Source organism: Physeter macrocephalus, unplaced genomic scaffold, assembly GCF_002837175.3.
Source record: "Physeter macrocephalus isolate SW-GA unplaced genomic scaffold, ASM283717v5 random_462, whole genome shotgun sequence".
NCBI lineage: Eukaryota > Metazoa > Chordata > Mammalia > Artiodactyla > Physeteridae > Physeter > Physeter macrocephalus.
Window position 1 is genome coordinate 10,696 of NW_021145748.1, and position 17,780 is coordinate 28,475.

At 42.5% G+C, this 17,780-nt stretch overlaps 1 protein-coding gene across 4 annotated transcripts in view; it reads left to right on the forward strand.

The window, feature by feature from the left end:
- Positions 1 to 13,342: 13,342 nt before the first annotated feature.
- Positions 13,343 to 17,780, forward strand: part of LOC114483912 (lactosylceramide alpha-2,3-sialyltransferase-like) — a 29,494-nt gene continuing 25,056 nt past the window's right edge. The window contains exon 1 of one of the 4 annotated variants that reach the window (XM_028485567.1): positions 13,343 to 13,532. In XM_028485567.1, coding sequence (XP_028341368.1) covers positions 13,442 to 13,532 — 91 coding nt within the window. In that variant the 5' untranslated portion in view covers positions 13,343 to 13,441. Of the gene's footprint in view, positions 13,533 to 14,002; positions 14,086 to 17,780 lie in introns of those variants that run through there. The other 3 variants (XM_028485568.2, XM_028485572.2, XM_028485571.1) reach the window with 3 other exon arrangements.

A 17,780-nucleotide genomic window follows, 5' to 3' on the forward strand; every position in this document is an offset into this window, starting at 1 on the left:
CCGGAAGGCAAGGGAGCTGCTGGAGGCGGTCTGCAGGGGTCAGCTTCCCAGACGGAGCAAGGCGGGGATGGATCAAAAGGAGACACGGAGAATATATCACACAGGAAGCAGGCTGACAAATTTATTTAAACAGTTATGTGTTTATTTTTTAAAAATATCTGTCTCATGTTCGAAGAGGAGGTTATTTGAAACTGTAGTCTTTCTTTTTAAGCTTTTTTAAAAAATATATTTGTATTTATTTTGGGGCTGCGTTGGGTCTTAGTTGCGGCACGCAGGATCTTTCATTGAGGCACGCGGGCTCTTCGTTGCAGGACGCAGGCTTCTCTCTAGCTGTGGCGCGCGGGCTTCTCTCTCTCTCTAGTTGTGACATGCAGGCTTAGCTGCCCTGTGGCATGTGGGATCTTAGTTCCCCTACCAGGGATCAAACCGGCGTCCCCTGCATTGCAAGACAGATTCTTAACCACTGGACCACCAGGAAAGTCCCCATGTGTTTATTTTAATGTGTAATAGAAAGAACATAGCTAGCACATCAAAGCTATCTGTTCACAGCTGTCATTGTTTAAGGTAAGGCTGAAGCAGATCTTTAAATGATAAAAAGTTAGACAGTGGAAAGAAAAATATTAAGTGATGGTAAGGTGGTACAAGAATATGGCAAAAATCACAGCGATGGCATTTGTACAGTTGAAGTTTGGGAAATTCTGGGCTGGATGATATATAAGATTTCTTCCATCTCTGACTCTCATTGAGTTTCTAAGTGTCTCCACGTAGCTATACTGAGTACAAGAACTATCTCAGATCATCTAGGTTCGGTAAAATGTTATGATCACAAGTGACAGTGTGGGACGACAGCCGGACTCCTAGTGACTTCACTACTCTCTTAAGATTGTTCTTCCTCTTCTTGAAGGTTAAAAAAAGGCACGAGGCCACCAAAACACATGAATAAGACCATTTGCAGCATCACTATTTGTTATAGTCTCAAATTTGAAACAACCCAAATGTCAATCAAAGGGATAACAAAATTGTCATATATCCACACTAGGCAGCAATGAAAATGAACAAGTTTAAGCTGCATTCAGTAACACAGATGAAACTCACCAACCCCACATTGAATGAAAGGAACCAGACACAGAGTCCATACAGTGGGATTTCATTTGTATAAAGTTCAAAAACAGGCTAAACAAATCTATGAGGTAGAAATCAGAAGAGTGGCTACCATTGCAGAGGGGAGGGTGAAGGTGGGGACCTGAAGGAGCCGTGAGGCAGGCTTTGGGAATGTAGGCTATGTTCTCTTTCTTGACATGGTATCCTCACTGAGTCAGAATTCACTGAGCTGTACAGTTATGATTTTTGAACTTCTTGGTTGGTATCCTATACTTCAGTAAAAATTTTAATTTTAAGTGGATAGAAAATAGAAAAGCTGTGATTATTCCCTTGTTGATCCTAGTAAAATGGCCACAAAGGATGAATTGTCCCTCTGGGATAAGCAGAGGTGACATGTCCCTGATGGTCGAAGGAAATTTATGGGAATTGTCTTAGGCTTGGCTCTAAAAAGCATGTCTCTAGAGGTGATTTGCTTCTTACAGGGATCTGAGAGAACTACCAACCTAGGACCACTTTAAAAGGTTTTTGGTTCCGAAGGTGATATGAACTCCAGCCCCAAATCTGTATGAGCGCAGGCTTTTGGTTGAGAATTCTCAGGGGAAAATTTCCTCTTTATTTTGGTTCCACTCTGAACTAAAATTAGGTATCTTAAGGCAAGTAATTACCTATAGTGAGTATTCCACTGTTTCCCTTGGGGAGCGAAATCTGACTACACCCATTGAAACTTCTACCCTCTGAGGGTTCTGGGGTACCCATAAGGATCGCCATTCTAATCTCACATTCTGCTCCAGCCTAGGTTTTGTCTCCCATCTCCAACCTACTTGACAAGAATTAACAGATGGCTCCAAGGCAAACTCTGGTTCCTGCTCACCTCTCTGTAGTCACATTTTTCCATTGTTTCTGCCTCAGAAGGGCAGCTCAGCCTTCCTACAAAAACATGCCTTTGATAGTTTCCTCAGCATCTTAAGGATTTTTTAAAATAAATTTATTTATTTATTTTTGGCTGCGTTGGGTCTTCATTGCTGCGCATGGGCTTTCTCTAGTTGCGGTGAGCCGGGGCTACTCTTCGTTTGCGTGCACAGGCTTCTCATTGCGGTGGCTTCTCTTGTTGCGGAGCACGGGCTCTAGGTGAGCAGGCTTTAGCAGTTGTGGCACACGGGCTCAGTAGTTGTGGCTCGCGGGCTCTAGAGCGCAAGCTCAGTAGTTGTGGCGCACGGGCTACGTTGCTCCGTGGCATGTGAGATCTTCTCGGACCAGTGCTTGAACCTGTGTCCCTGCATTGGCAGGCGGATTCTTAACCACTGCACCACCAGGGAAGCCCCCAGCATCTTAAGGATTTTTGACTTGGCAGATTTCTCCGGAATTTAGCCTGCCATGTTGCTGGAAACATGGCATTCGCTTTTCTATTTTCATTCTCCAACGGTCTCTCAGAATCCTTTGCTAATCCTATTTCCTCTTCTTGGATTGATCTTCCTCATCTTCTCCAGTTGCTAAATCCTACTGTGGTAGGCAGAATTCTAAGATGGCTCCCCAAATCCCAAGCCTCTGGTGTACACACACTTTCTCCTGGTTATTAAATCAAACACTAATCTAGGTGTTGCTGTGAAGGGATTTTCCAAATGTAATTATTTCCCAAATCAGTTAATCTTTTTCTTTTAAAAAAAATATTTATTTATTTATTTGGCTATGCCGGGTCTTAGTTGCAACACGTGGGATCTTCATTGGCACATGTAGGACCTTCTTTGAGGCATGCGGGATCTAGTTCCCTGACCAGGGATCGAACCCAGGCCCCCTGCATTGGGAGCACAGAGTCTTAACCGCTGGACCACCAGGGAAGTCCTCCAAATCAGCTGATCTTAAAATAAGGAGATTTTTCTGGGTGGGCCTGACTTAATTACATGAGATTCTTTTTAAGCAGAGAGTTTATCTGACTGGTAGCAGAAGAGATAGTCATGGAGCTGTGCTCTGGCTGGCCTGGAAGAAAGCAAACATCCATGTTGTGAACTTCCTATGGGGCCACAGAGCAAGGAGCTCTGGGCAGCCCCTAGGAGCTGAGGGAGGTCCTTGGTCCACAGCTAGCAAAAAACACGAGGACCGCAACCCCGGAACTGCAAGGAAATAAGTTCAGCCCAAAACCAGTGAACTTGACTGAGGACCCCGAGCCCACATGAGGACTGCAGTCAAGACCAACACCTTGATTTCAGTCACGTGAGATCCTGAGCAGAGAATCCAGTCACACTGTACCTGAACTTAAAGTGTGAGATAATAAATTGGTGCTGTTTTAATCCGCTAAATTTGCGGTGATTTATGCAGCAGCAGAAAATGAATACTGCCCCAAATGAATGTACCTGCCAGTCTACCTACCCTACCTTTCAATGCCAAATTCAAGTTTCACCTCTCCAAGAGATGTCCTTGAGGTCTGAGGCAGATCCAGCCACGTCCCCTTGATGCTCCCTTGGTGCTTTGTTCGTTGTCTTTCTCTTATATCTCGTGGCGTGACTGGTTTTGTTTGTTCATTTGTTTTTCAAGTGTCTTTCTCTTTAGTTAGACCATTTGGTCCTGAAGGTCCTGAAGGTCCTGAAGGGCAAGGACCATGTCTTAGGTGGGCTCTGGAGTCTGATAGCCTAGGTTCAAATCCTGACTTTGCTACTTCTTAGCCATGTGATCTTGTGCAGGTTATTTCCTTTCCCTAAGTTTCCCCAGGCCTCAACTTCCTTAGATAAGACATCCCTCACCTCAAAGGGGAGTTGTGAAGATAAAACACAGCCCTGACCAACACCTTGATTAGCATAATACCATATACTACTAATAATTATGGCACATAATAGGCACTTGGCAAATGTTTGTGCAATGAACATAGGGGTGGAGGATGGACGGAATGAGGGCCTGCTTGAATCTCTGCGTGTGAAGACATGTCCCACAGCTTCCAAAAGGATTCAGTCTGGGCAGAAGTGTTTCCTCAATAAGCCGCCCTCTGCCAACAGACAGCCTCTCCTGATGTTTCTGTAACGTCTCTTTCCCTCCCTTGTGTTTTACTTCTGCTTCACCCTTGATTGTTCACAGGAAACATTCCTAGTAAAACCTCAAGGGACCAACTTTCTTTGTGCTTTGGAGCAGCAGAGAGAGTCTGTGTTGTTTTGGCTGCAGCCGTTCTCCAGCCCCTTGGGGCCGAGGGAGGCACAGCACCTCCGGGGTACTCGGATGGGGGTCGAACAGAAGGTGAAGCACACCAGGGGGAAAAGACAAAGACAGAACCCTCACTTCACCCTCATTCTCAGTCTTGGCTGCTACTACTTCCTTCCCTTCTTTCCTTCTGGCCGCTTACAAAAGAGTCGCCTCAGCATCACCACTAACAGCTTCAAGAATGCCAGGCCCTGGGGAAGGCACAGCTTCTGCCTTGGTGTCAGATGAGGGCCATTTGGCAGGTGAAAAGAAACAGGCCATCTGGAGAGGCCTCTGAGACCTCGGTAATTTGAACCAATGACTCCCCGCATTTTTATTTATTGTAAAAAACATTTAGCAACCTGGAAGGACAGTCCTTAAAAAGGAAGAAAAGATTATTCATGATCTCACCACCCTAATGCCACAACTGGTTTCTTTTTCCAAGTTATCTTCCAGTTTTGGGCCACATGATAGAAATTTGCATACAATCTATATCCTCTTTTTGTTGTTGTTGTTTTCACTTAAGTTCTGTCTTAAGCCTTTTCCAGTGTTGGAATAATCTTCACATTTGTCTCTCTCCCTCCCTCTCTCTCTCTCTCTCTCTCTCTCTGTTTTTCAACTGCAAATATTCCAGCCAATTTGATTGAGGCATAATTAATGATTCCTTAACCCTTTGGGATGCTGTTCATTCCCTTGAATCTTTGAAGTTGACGCCTGGCAAACCTGGAAATTAAAGGAAGTTTGTTTCCTAGGCCCATCTGCATGCCTTACAGATCTTACTTCCCTGCTAGCAATTTTAGCCCAAGAGTTCTCTCGCCGTGGGAGCAATCTGCTCTCCAATCCCAACCTGCAAAGTCTTGCCCCCATTCGATGGGCTATTTAAAAAATAAGAATATTGTTCTATTTTTTTTCTCAACTTAAAAGTGATACATGCTCATGTTATCCAATCTGAGAATACATAAAAACCAAAGAAAATAAAAATCTGCTATAATCTTCCTATTCAAGATCAGATGCCACTGTTCCTTGTTCCTCTCAAAAATGTTGTTGGCACTCTTGATGCCACTCATCTGTGCTAGGTTCCTTTCCTCCCAGACCCTACTCTGCCTTCCAAGTTCACTTTAGAAGCTAATTTGTGCTGCAGTGATGAGGACTGAATGAGTAAACCCTAGAAAGTATATTATCCTGAGGCTTTAGGCACCTGTTGAGGAAAAAAAGAAATACACACAAACAGGTACATAAGGAATCAATTGCGGCACCTGAGGTTGGCTAGTTTAACCACAGTGGAATTCGTTGGCTCATAAAACTGGAATGTGTAGAAGTAGGATGGGCTGCAGGTCTGGTTTGATCAAGTGGCTCAAAATGTCAAAAAGGAAATGGTTTCTTTCTAACCTCTCTCTCTGCTTTCTCCACAACATTATTTTCTTCTTAAGGTAAGTTCTTCTTACTTGGCTGCCTTATCAGCAATTTCTAAGACTACGTATTGCCTGGCTCCTGTCTAGCAGGATGTGAGAGCATCTCTTTCTCACCACTTGATAAATTCCTGGGATCTCCTCTGATTGGATCAGTCTTGTTCCTATGGCCACCCATAAGCCAATCCTGGTGGCAAGGAGGATGAGACAAGTATGAGTGGTTGAAACCAGTAGGTCTTAAACTATAGTCTCAGAACCCCTTTACACTCACAGAAATTAACGTGGAGACCAAAGAATCTTTTTAATGGAGATTTTATCTATTGATACTTGCCAAATTAGAAATTAAATTCATCGACACCGAAGAAATACAAAGGATCATAAGAGATTACAATGAACAGTTTTATGCCAATAAAATGGACAACCTAGAAGGAATAGACAAATTCCTAGAAATGTACAATCTCCCAAGGCCAAACCAGGAAGAAATAGAAAATATGAACAGACCAATTTCCAGCAATGAAATTGAATCAGTAATCAAAAAATTCCCAAAAACAAAAGTCTAGGACCAGACAGCTTCATGCGTAAATTCTACCAAACATTTAGAGACGAGTTAACACCTATCCTTCTCAAACTATTCCAAAAAATTTCAGAGGAAAGAATACTTCCGAACTCTTTCTGTGAGGCCAGCATCACCCTGATACTAAAACCAGAGAAAGATAACACACAAAAAAAGAAAATTACAGCCAATATCACTGATGGGCATAGATGCAAAAATCCTCAACAAGATGTTAGCAAACTAAACTCAACCATACATTAAAAGTATCATACATTATGATCAGGTGGGATTTATCCCAAAGGTGCAAGGATAGTTCAATATCCACAAATCAATCAGTGTGATTCACCACATTAACAAGTTGAAGAATAAAAATCATACGATCACCTCAATAGAGGCAGAATAAACTTCTGATGAAATTCAACATCGATTTTTGATAAAAACTGTCAACAAAGTGGGTATAGAGGGACCATACCTGAACATAATAAAGACCATATATGACAAGCCCACAGCTAACATTATACTAAATGGTGAAGACTGAAAACATTTCCTCTAAGATCAGGAACAAGACAAGGATGCCTACTCTTGCCACTTTTATTGAACATAGTATTGGAAGTCCCAGCCACAGCAATCAGACAAGAAAAAGAAATAAATGGAATCCAAATTGGAAAGGAATAAGTAAAACTGTCACTGTTTGCAGATGACATGATACTATACACAGAATATCCTAAAGATCCCACCAAAAAACTACCAGAACTCATCAGTGAATTTGGTAAAATTTCAGGATAAAAAATTAATACACAGAGATCTGTTGCATTTCTATACACTAATAGTGAACTATTGGAAAGAGAAATTAAGAAAATAATCTCATTTACAATCACATCAAAAAGAATAAAATACCTTGGAATAAATCTAAGGAGGTGAACGACCTCTACTTAGAAACCTATAAGATTATGATGAAACTGAAGATGACCCAAACAAATGGAAAGATATACTCATAGATTAGAAGAACTAATATTGTTAAACTTACCAAGCTACCCAGCGCAATCTACAGATTCAACACAATCACTATCAAAATACCAATGGCATTTTTCACAGAACTAGAACAAATAATTCTAAAATTTGTTTGGAAACACAAAAGACCCCAAGTAACCAAAACAGTCTTGGAAAAGAAAAACAAAGCTACAGGTATTATGATCCCTGATTTCAAACTATATTACAAAACTTCAGTAAGCAAAACAGTATTGTACTAGCTCAAAGACAGGCACATAGATCAATGGAAAAGAATAGAAAGCCCAGAAATGAACTCACACTTATATGGGCAATTAATTTCTGACAAAGGAGGCAAGAATATATAATGTGGGAAAGAACATCTTCAATCAACGGTGTTGGGAAAACTGGACAGCTACACACAAAAGGACCAAACTGGACTACTCTCTCACACCATGCACAAAAATAAATTCAAAATGGATTAAAGACTTAAGTGTAAGACCTGAAAGGTCAAAGAGTATAGGCAGTATACTCTTTGACCTCAGTCTTAGTAATTTTTGGGGGGATATGTCTCCTCAGGCAAGGGAAACAAAAGCAAAAATAAACAAATAGGACTACATCAAACTAAAAAGCTTTTGCATAGCAACGGAAACTACCAACAAAATGAACAGGTCACTTACTGAATGGGAGAAGATATTTGCAGGCGATATATCCAATAAGGGGTCAATACCCCCAAAATACAAAGAATTCATACAACTCAACATCAAGAAAACAAACAACAGATTAAAAAATGGACAGAGGATCTAAATAGACATTTTTCCAAAGAAGAAACACAAATGGCCAATAGGCACATGAAAAGATGCTCAACATTACTAATCATCAGGGAAATGCAAATTAAAACCACAAAGAGATACCATCACACCTGCCAGAATGGTTATCATCAAAAAGACAACAAATAACAAATTTTGGCAGAGATGTGGAGAAAGGGAACCCTTGTGCACTGTTGCAGCCACTATGGAAAGCAGTACGGAGAACCCTCCAAAAGTTAAAAATGGTACTACCATATGATCTAGCAATTCCATTCCTGGATATTTATCTGAAGAAAATGAAAATATTAACTCAAAAAGATATATGCACCCCTATGTTCACTGCAGCATTATTTACAATAGCCAAGATATGGAAGCAACTTAAGCGCCCATCAATAGATGAATGGGTAAAGAAGATGTGAGATACACACACACACACACACACACACACACACACACACACACACTGGAATATTACTCAGCCATAAAAAAGGAATGAAATCTTGCCATTTGCGGTAACATATATGGACCTAATGGGTACTATGCTAAGTGAAATAAGTCAGACAGAAAAATACATATACTGTATGATTTCACCTATATGTGGTATCTAAAAATCAAATGAACAAACATAACAAAACAGAAATGGAGTTATAGATACAGAGAACAAACAGTTTTTGCCAGAGGGGAGAGAGGTGAAGGGAAGAAAGAAATAGGTGAGGGTGATTAAGAGATACAAACTACCAGTTGCAAAATAAATGAGTAATGAGTATGAAATGTACAGTGTGGGGAATATAGTCAATAATTATTTAATATCTTTATACGGTGACAGATTGTAACTGGACTTATCATGGTGATCATTTTGAAATGCATAGAAATATTGAACCACTATATTGTGTAACAGAAACTAACATAGTGTTGTAGGTTGATTATACTTTAAAAACAAGCAAACAATAAACAAGAAGACTCACAGAAAAAGAGATCAGGCTTGTGGTTACCAAACGCAGAGGATGGAGGGAGGTGAATTGGATGAGAGCAGTCAAAAAGTACAAACTTCCAGATATAAAATAAATAAGTACTAGGGATGTAATGTACAACATGATAAATATAATCAACTCTGTTGTATGTTATATATGAACACTGTTAAGAGAGTAAATCTTAAGAGTTCTCACCAAGAGGGAATAATTTTTTTTTCTATTTCTTTAATTTTATATCTATATGAGATGATGCGTGTCCACTACACTTATTATGATAATCATTTCATGATGTATGTAAGTCAAAGCATTATGTTGTACATCTTAAATTTATACAGTGCTGTATGTCAATTATATCTCAATAAAACTGGAAGAAAAAATTAAATTCTTTAAAAATAATAAAATAATTCATAAAAATAATAAAATTACATGTTAATATGTTGGCAAAAAAGCCTATGTTTTCCAAAACAAAATGATGGTGAGAAGAATGGCTTTTAAAAAAAACATATTTGCAAGTCTCTTTAAGTCTGGCTTAATAGAATTAAGCTGGATTTTCATATCTGCTTCTGCATTCAATCTGTTGCAAATTGTTTTGGTTAAAGTACGTGAAGAAAACCTGCTTCACATTGACATGTAATTGGAAAAGCAAGGAATATTTTAATAGCCTTTTAGGATAATTGTGGATATTCTTCTTTGATAGTACACCAAAACTCTACAAGAGGTGATTTCTTAAAAGTCTGTTGCATTGTGGAATCTGAAACCTTATCTATGAACTTTTCATACGGTTAAATTAAAATCCATTGGGGAATTCCCTGGCGGTCCAGTGGTTAGGACTCCGCGCGTCCACTGCAGGCAGCAGGCATTCAATCCCTGGTTGGGGAACTAAGATTCCCGTATGCCACGTGGCTCTGCCAGTAAATAAATAAACAAGCAAAATCTGTTTTATATTAAAATATAAATAAAATAAAATAAAACCCATTGTCTGCCTTGCATTTAAAATGGATCTTTTACCCATACATGATTTTGTAACATCATGCATTAGCCATTTGGAAAACATCGATTCACTGAGTAAATGCAGGTCTTCCAAATATTGGCACACAATACGTTATCCAAAAATCACCTTCATTTATATTACCGTTGATCACATCAGGAAAGTCCTGAAATACTGACAAGCTGTCAAGCTGATGGTGATACAAGTTTTCCAAAATTCCAAATCCCTTTTGAAATCTGGAATTTTTTCACCATTGGCAACAAGTAGTCAATTGTTGTCCTTGAAGAGACAGGATTGCTTAGTTGATTTTCAAGAAAATGTCTACCAAATACCCAAGCTGAAATAACCATAATTTGTCAGATGTTTTCTCAAGCAAAAATGGTGTTCCATGAAAAAAAAAAAAAAAAAAAACCAACCAGCTAGTTCAGCTTGCAACTCAAATGATTGCATGAGTGCTTCTCCTTACACAACCATCATACTTCAGTTTGCAGCAAAAGTGTTTTATGTGCAGTTTCCATTTTGCCATATAAAATATTTAAAAGGTGTGTACTCAAGAGAGATTGAGATTTTTTTTTAATTATTTAATTTTTAAATTATTTATTTAACTGCATTGGGTCTTCGTCGGTGCGCGCGGCTTTTCTCTAGTTGCGGTGAGCAGGGGCTACTCTTCGTTGCGGTGCGCGGGCTTCTCATTGTGGCGGCTTCTCTTGTTGCAGAGCATGGGCTCTAGGTGTGCATGCTCAGTAGTTGTGGCTCACAGGCTTAGTTGCTCCGCAGCATGTGAGATCTTCCCGGACCAGGGCTCGAACCCGTGTCCCCTGCATTGGCAGGAGGATTCTTAACCACTGCGCCACCATGAAAGTCCCAGAGATTGAGATTTTAATGAGGTAATCACATTTTTGCTGCTCCATCAAGAACATTCTCAAATGAAACCGCATTTTTTTTCCACCATGAATGTGTAGTGGTGAAAATACTACTACAGTTGCACACCTTTGCTTTTGCACCATCAGCGAGAAAGGTAAATAAAGTCTTAGATTATAATGAAATAATTTTGACTTCAGATATACTCTGAAAGGTCCTCAGGGATCCGCTCCCCACTCCCGCCCCCCCAGCCAAGGATCTGCGGACCCTTGAGAGAACCACCGACTTAGACCAATCGCAGCCCAGTCATAGAGCTAAGAGTGGGGCAGACTTACCTAAACCGTATGTTGCATCACAGAGGGGGAAGATGGGATGGATGTTGGGGGCAGTGCCGGCTGGGAGAATGACCAAAGTTATGAGCATAAGGAACTAACGAATTACAAAATCATGGGTGCTGTCCCAGAGTCACAAATAGCCCCACCATTTTGCTAGTCAGGGTCCAAAGGCTTTTCTGAGACCAGTCACTGACTTGAAGAGATTCTAGTTGAGGCTCTGAGATCCAGTGGCTGCTTCTCATCTACCGTTTGGGGATCTCTGCCTTAACCCTGAACAGTAACTAAGGGTGGCGGGGACTCCCCTGGCGGTCCAGTGGTTAAGACTCCACGCTTCCACTGCAGGGGTGCAGGTTAGATGCCTGGCCGGGGAACTAAGATCCTGCATGCCCTGTGGCATGGCCACAAGTAACTAAGGTTGACCCTGCAGGCAGTGGAAAGGATGTTTAGGGCACGGTTTGTCTTGTTGCACAAGTGGGTCAGCTTCTCTCACTACCTTCCAAGCCAGAGTACTGCTGACCCCCATGCCAGCCATAAAGGGTGTCTGGGCCATGCCTGCCTCAGGGCTGGCTGAAATGCGGAGGTGGATGGATGAGGGGCCTGCCCAGGAGAGGACAATGGTGGTGATAAGGGCTCATCATGGTTCTGCTAGCGGTGGATTGACTGGAAGGTCAACTGTTCCTGCTCTAAATAAATACTTTCAAACAAGGCCTGGCTTTATGGACATGGAGTATCTGGGAGAAAAGGGGAAAAGCCGCTGAGGCAAGTAGAGGTAAAGAGTATCTGATAATCAGGCAGGCCTCTGCTGGTCTCCAAGAGAGAGGGGGTGAGGTTCTCAGCATTTTCCTTGCAGCTGTCACTGACCCCAGAGACAACAGACAGCTAGGCTGCTGCTCTGTTGGCCAGCCTTGGCCAACACACTGGATTTAGATCTCCTAGTGACAGCTTTTCCTCCAACATTTTCAAAATGCTCATGTGTCTTCAAATTAAAATAATCCAGAAACATTTTTACTACAAAATCCCTTTGAAAGGTGTGAAGGCAGAGTCCTTCCACCCCTTCCTCTCCGAGATTTCCCTCCTGATTTTGTTACCCAGATACCACAATTTATTTTTCCCCAGCACCCCTGCCCCACCGGGGGAAGAACACAGCTCCAAACAGAGTTTGGAGCTATACAAACCGTGTGCAAGCTGTTGCACAAAAAGAGTGACAAGACTCTCGGTGTACGCAAATATATTTTGCTCCGTGTCTAGGATCTTCTTTTTCAAACGGGAACTGGAACCGGTATCACAGGCACACGACTGCGATGCTCTGTGCTCACCAACCCGAAAGGAAATTATCAGAGCAGATCAACTTCACTGACTTTACTGAAGAGTCAACAAGTCCTACGGCACAGAAATGTCCCAGGCGCATTATACACACCTGCCTGTGTTAAAGAAATAACATATCCGTGCTTTCAAGTCCTCTTAATTCCTGAATTTGGGGATTCACTAATATTCACACTTTTAAAAATTGTATGACACTTCTGCTCCAGAATCGAGGGGGACTCCAGAGTTATGGAAATGGGCGCTCCAAGCACAGGTTCTGATCCTGGCTCTGCCACTAAATGCCCTAATGATTTAGGGTGACTCATTTCTGCTTTCTGGGTCTCAATTACCCATCTGTGAAACTAGTGCTCCCTCGATTTTTTCTGATACGTGGAACAACAGAAAGCTGTTCGGCAAATGTCCAGACACACTCAGGCTGCTCTCGTTGTGTCGAGGGCTCCAGGAACTCCAAACCAGTATTGCCTGCGGGTCCGTCCTAGAGAATAAAGCACGTGACTACATAAAGCCCCTTCATTCAGCGGCTCCGCATCTACGAGTCCTCTGTGCAGTAAAAGCCTATAACCAGCCTATAAACACCTTTTGTTCCTTCGCCATCTAACCTCACGCAGAGATCCAGAAGGCGGTGGGTGCCCGGGACCCTCGCCCGGGCCAGCACACAGCCAAGCGCGCTTCCAGCTACGGGCGTCTGGCTGGGGGTGCCCAGCTCCCCTAACCCCACAGGGTGGAGGATTGAGCGTCGGTGGAGCGGGGCAGCCTCTGGGGCCCTCGAGCGCTCCGATTGGTTCTCGTGTCCTCGTGACTCCAGGCCCCGCCCCACGCCCCTCCTCCGCATCTGAGCTGGGGAGCGGACGGTCGGGGACTGAATGGGAGCTCGCGCGGCGCAGGGGGCGGGCCGGGGCGCCGGGCGCAGGACTGGTGGCAGGCTGGCGCCCGCTCCCTAATATGCGGACGAAGGCGGAGGGCGGCACGGAGCGGCGTTCCCTGCAGCCGCGGACCAAGGCGGCGGTGGCGGCGGCGGCACCTGCCGGTCGAGGTACGTGGCGCAGCCCCCTCCTCTGCGTAGCGGGGCCCGCGGGCCGGGGGCGGCGGCGCAGATCCGTCCCTGCCCCCGAGTGGCTGGGCCCGGCGACTCCGCCCAAGCCCCCGCGGGCAGCACCCAGGGCACGGTTCCCCCAAACGCGCCTGGCGGGGGCGCGGGCTGGGAGTCGTGGCCTCGCGCGGAGTGTACCGGCGGGAGGCGCCGTGGCCCGCGCAAGTGTGGGCGCGGTGGAGGCGGAGGGGTGAACGGCCGGGACGTGGGGTCCAGGCGCGGTGTCCCTTTCCCCTCAGTCTTTCACATCGACTTGGGGTTTAATTCATTGCTGGAAGCTTCCGAGCCCAGGAGAGCCGAGTTAACTCATTTACCCGGGACAGAATTGGGGGACCCTATGACTAGCAGCTCCGGAAACTGACCTTTGCATCATCCATCGGGAAGCCGTGCAGTGTCTGCAGGTAGATATTCGCCAGTGATCTTCCCTGCTCCCTCTCTGCGGCCAGCCCTGCGGAAGAGACACGTTTTGGTTGTGACCTTTGGTTTCTCCTGAATTGTAAGCAATGGCTTGACCTGGGCGTGCATTCATATGAGCCTTTAGTGTGTAAGTAATGCAAGATTTTCGGGGAGCATCTTCGAATAGGAAGAGGCGAGGGGTCCTGCCCAACCCCACATCAGGTGGATGACCTTGGCGGACACATCCCCCTGTAGGACTCCATCTCCTGATCTGTACTGGGAGGCTTGACCTGCTGATGGCCAAGGCCACTTTCAGGCCCCTGGTTCTGTGGTTCTGACTGCAAAATGTGTTCACCAATGAAGAGGGTCCTGTAGAGTCATTAGCGGACTTGAAAGACAAATTTATGTCCTCATGTCTTAATTCATGTTTATGACGTTGCTTCATTAGGTACTGTTCATTTAAAAGGGAAAATGGTTTTACCTGCTACCCTTCATCTGACACCCTTGGGCTGCCTGCTCATTAGGCCACGGCACCGTGCTGGGTGTTGGGATTACAAAGAGAAAGGAGACGCATCTCCTGCCCTCTGGTGTTAAGCGGAGCCCTCCTCTTGGTAATCCTCTGCCACAGAAGAGTGTGCTATCCTGAACCTGGAAGAGGAATCCTGTCTGTTGAGTGAAGGGGCACAAACTCAAAACTGTCAGGATGGGTTGTGGTTTCACTCACATAATCCTGAAAGCTTGATGGTTTAGAAGAATGTCTTAAATTTCTAGTCGTAGAGCCAGGGGATCACCTAAATTCCAGTCAGTGCTGGGACAAGGAGAGACTAATGTGAACTGGCAGAGCCCTATGACTGGAATGTCGTTAGCCTTTTCATGTGTCTGTCCGTTGTCTGAGTGCCGCTGTTTCTGTAAGATGAAATGAACCTTGGTTATGATTAGTAACTGTATCTTCCTCTAGGCGAGAAAAGAAATGGGTGAGGTGGGAAGGCATGAAGGTGTTTGTAGAAGACGGAGAGGGCCAACAGGCAGAAATTCTGAAAGTGCACATTTATGACTACCTATTTTGAAAATGCTTATAATTTTGGCACAGACTGCCAAATTGTTTCATATTACCACAATCGATTAGTATTGAATTTTTTAAATTTAATTTTTATTGGAGTATAGTTGATGTACAATGTTGTGTTAATTTCTGCTGTACGGCAAAGTGTATCAGTTATACATGTACATATATCCACTCTTTTTTAGATTCTTTTCCCATATAGGTCATTCCAGAGTACTGAGTAGAGTTCACTGTGCTATACAGTAGGTCCCTATTAGTTATCTGTTGTATATACGGTAGCGTGTATATGTCAATCCCAATCTCCCAGTTTATCCCTCTCCCCATCCCCCTTAGTAACCCTAAGTTTCTTTTCTACATCTATGACTCTATTTCTGTTTTGTAAATAAGTTCATTTGTACCATTTTTTTAGATTCCACATATAAGTGATATTATATGATACTTGTCTTTCTCTGTCTGACTTAACCTCACTTAGTATGACAATCTCTAGGTCTGTCCATGTTGCTGCAAATGGCATTATTTCGTTCTTTTTTATGACTGAGTAATAGTGTTGAATTTTAAGACTATATTCAAGGCAGGATAAGAACAAACCCTTTGTTCTTTGATGTGCCTCCTTCAGTCCTTGCCTGCTTTCCCTGCTGGTCTGTTTGGTAGGAGTTTGTCTAGCAGGTTGGCTCTTGGGAGGTGAATGGGACAGTAAAAAAGGTTCTGGGTCCTCTGTGGGAGTCATCCAGGTGCTGAGGACAGAAGGGGGAGTCTTGGAAGAGGGTCAGACCTCACTTTCCACACCTTGCTAGTTCCTGAGAAGCCATTTAATTGATTTAATCTGAATTGCCTGTGGAGACACTCCCAGAGAGCATGCTCTGTGTTTTTGGTCTAGCTGGGAAGCCTTGGGAGAATTAAAGCAACTGGGAGTATACACACACTAATGATGGTACGAACTCCCTAACTGCTGAGGAAGGAGAAGCAAGGGCTGGATCGGTAAGAGGGGTATAAGTTAGCAAAGGCATCCAGAAGTGGGTGAATCACTGGCCTAGTGTGGGAGGGAGCCATGACTGTGGTTGGTGACACGCAGGCTGTCCGGGGAGAGAGACCCAGCTTGAGCACACGTGCAGAGGGGGGAGTGGGGAAGATGTATAGGGGAGCAGGAGAAAAACGAGGTTAGAGGGGTACAAGGACACTACCAGGCTTTTCTTACCTGGACAGCTTTTTCTTTGTTTTTCTAAGTATAGCATACACACTAGGAAAGTAGGCGTAAGTATACTACTGTTCAACAGATTTTCCAAACTCAGCAAGACATTTTTGTTCCCCTTTAGGGTGTGGAAAAATATCCAGGATTAAGTTATTGGATGGTTCATCAACTCCTTATACCCATGAATTCTTCCCCTTTTCAAGTTTTAAATGTCTGGGATTAATAGTTCAGAATCAGGTGGTATGATTTGATTAATTTAAACAGGGAAATATTGATACAAATAACAAATTTGTTCTGATGGAATAGTAGGCTGTGTTTTGAACATGAAATCTGCCTTTAAGACTAGGTGTCATTTTCATAATTAAAGGCTTATATATTTTGAGTTCATCAACTCCTTTCTGCTTTTCACAAACGTCTGGTTCTCATTTCCAATCGAGACTTCAGCAGCAAGAGAGGAGGACAGAGTTGTGGTACTTTTACAGGGCTTCCGGTACTCTCCTCTCTTTGCTGGTCATTTTCTGCAGGCAAGTCCTTAGTCACCCAGGATTTGGTAGCTGGTTTTCTTGCTTATTCTTCCTCTGGACCAGCTCTGTCCAATGGAAATATAACCCAAGCCATGTATAGAATTAAAATTTTTCTAGTAGCTACATTTAAAAGGAAACCGGTGGATCAAAGTTTCAGTTTCCCAGGGAGTTAAAAAAACCTTCTAACTCTTATGCACCTAATAACACAGCTTCAAACTGTATAAAGTAAAAAGTGACAGAATGGCAAAAAAAGTTGACAAACCTGCCGTAATAGTGAGAGATTTTAGCATATCTCTTTCAGTAATTGATAGAACAAGCTTCCTAAAAACCAATAAGGGATTTCTTTTTCCAGTAAGGGATTGATTCAACAAGCAACACAATTAATAAGCTTGATCAAACTGATTAAATAGAAAACATAGTTCCAGCAAGTGAAGATTATACTTTTACAAAAATTGAACATATACCAGGTCATAAAGTAAATCCTAACATATTTAAAATAATCAGTATCGTATTGACCAAGTTCTCTGAACACAGTGAAACTAAATTATGTATCAATTTAAGAATATAATTTTAAAAATTAAAAAATTTGAATTTGAAAGTATTTAGATTTGAATGATAAAGAAGTAATAACAATGGAAATATATATATCAAAACTTGTAGAATGAATTGTACACGTAAGGCTTGTGGGATGCAACTAAATCAGTATTTTAAGGGAAATACACAGTCTTAATTACTCATATTAGCAAGAAAATAGTCAAAAACTAATGAGCTAGTTAGCTAAATTAGGAAGAAGTTAGGAACACAGCAATTAAAATAAATCCAAGGAATTAGAAGGAAGGAATTTAAAAAAAAAAAGGTGAATTAATTTTAATAATATATTTTAGTTAACCCAATATGTATAATATATTATGAAATCAATATAAAAATTGTTATTGAGCTATTTTACATTCTTCTGGTCAAACTAAGGCTTCAAAGCCTTGTGTGTATCTTATACTTTTTTTTTTTTTTTTTTTTTTTTTTTT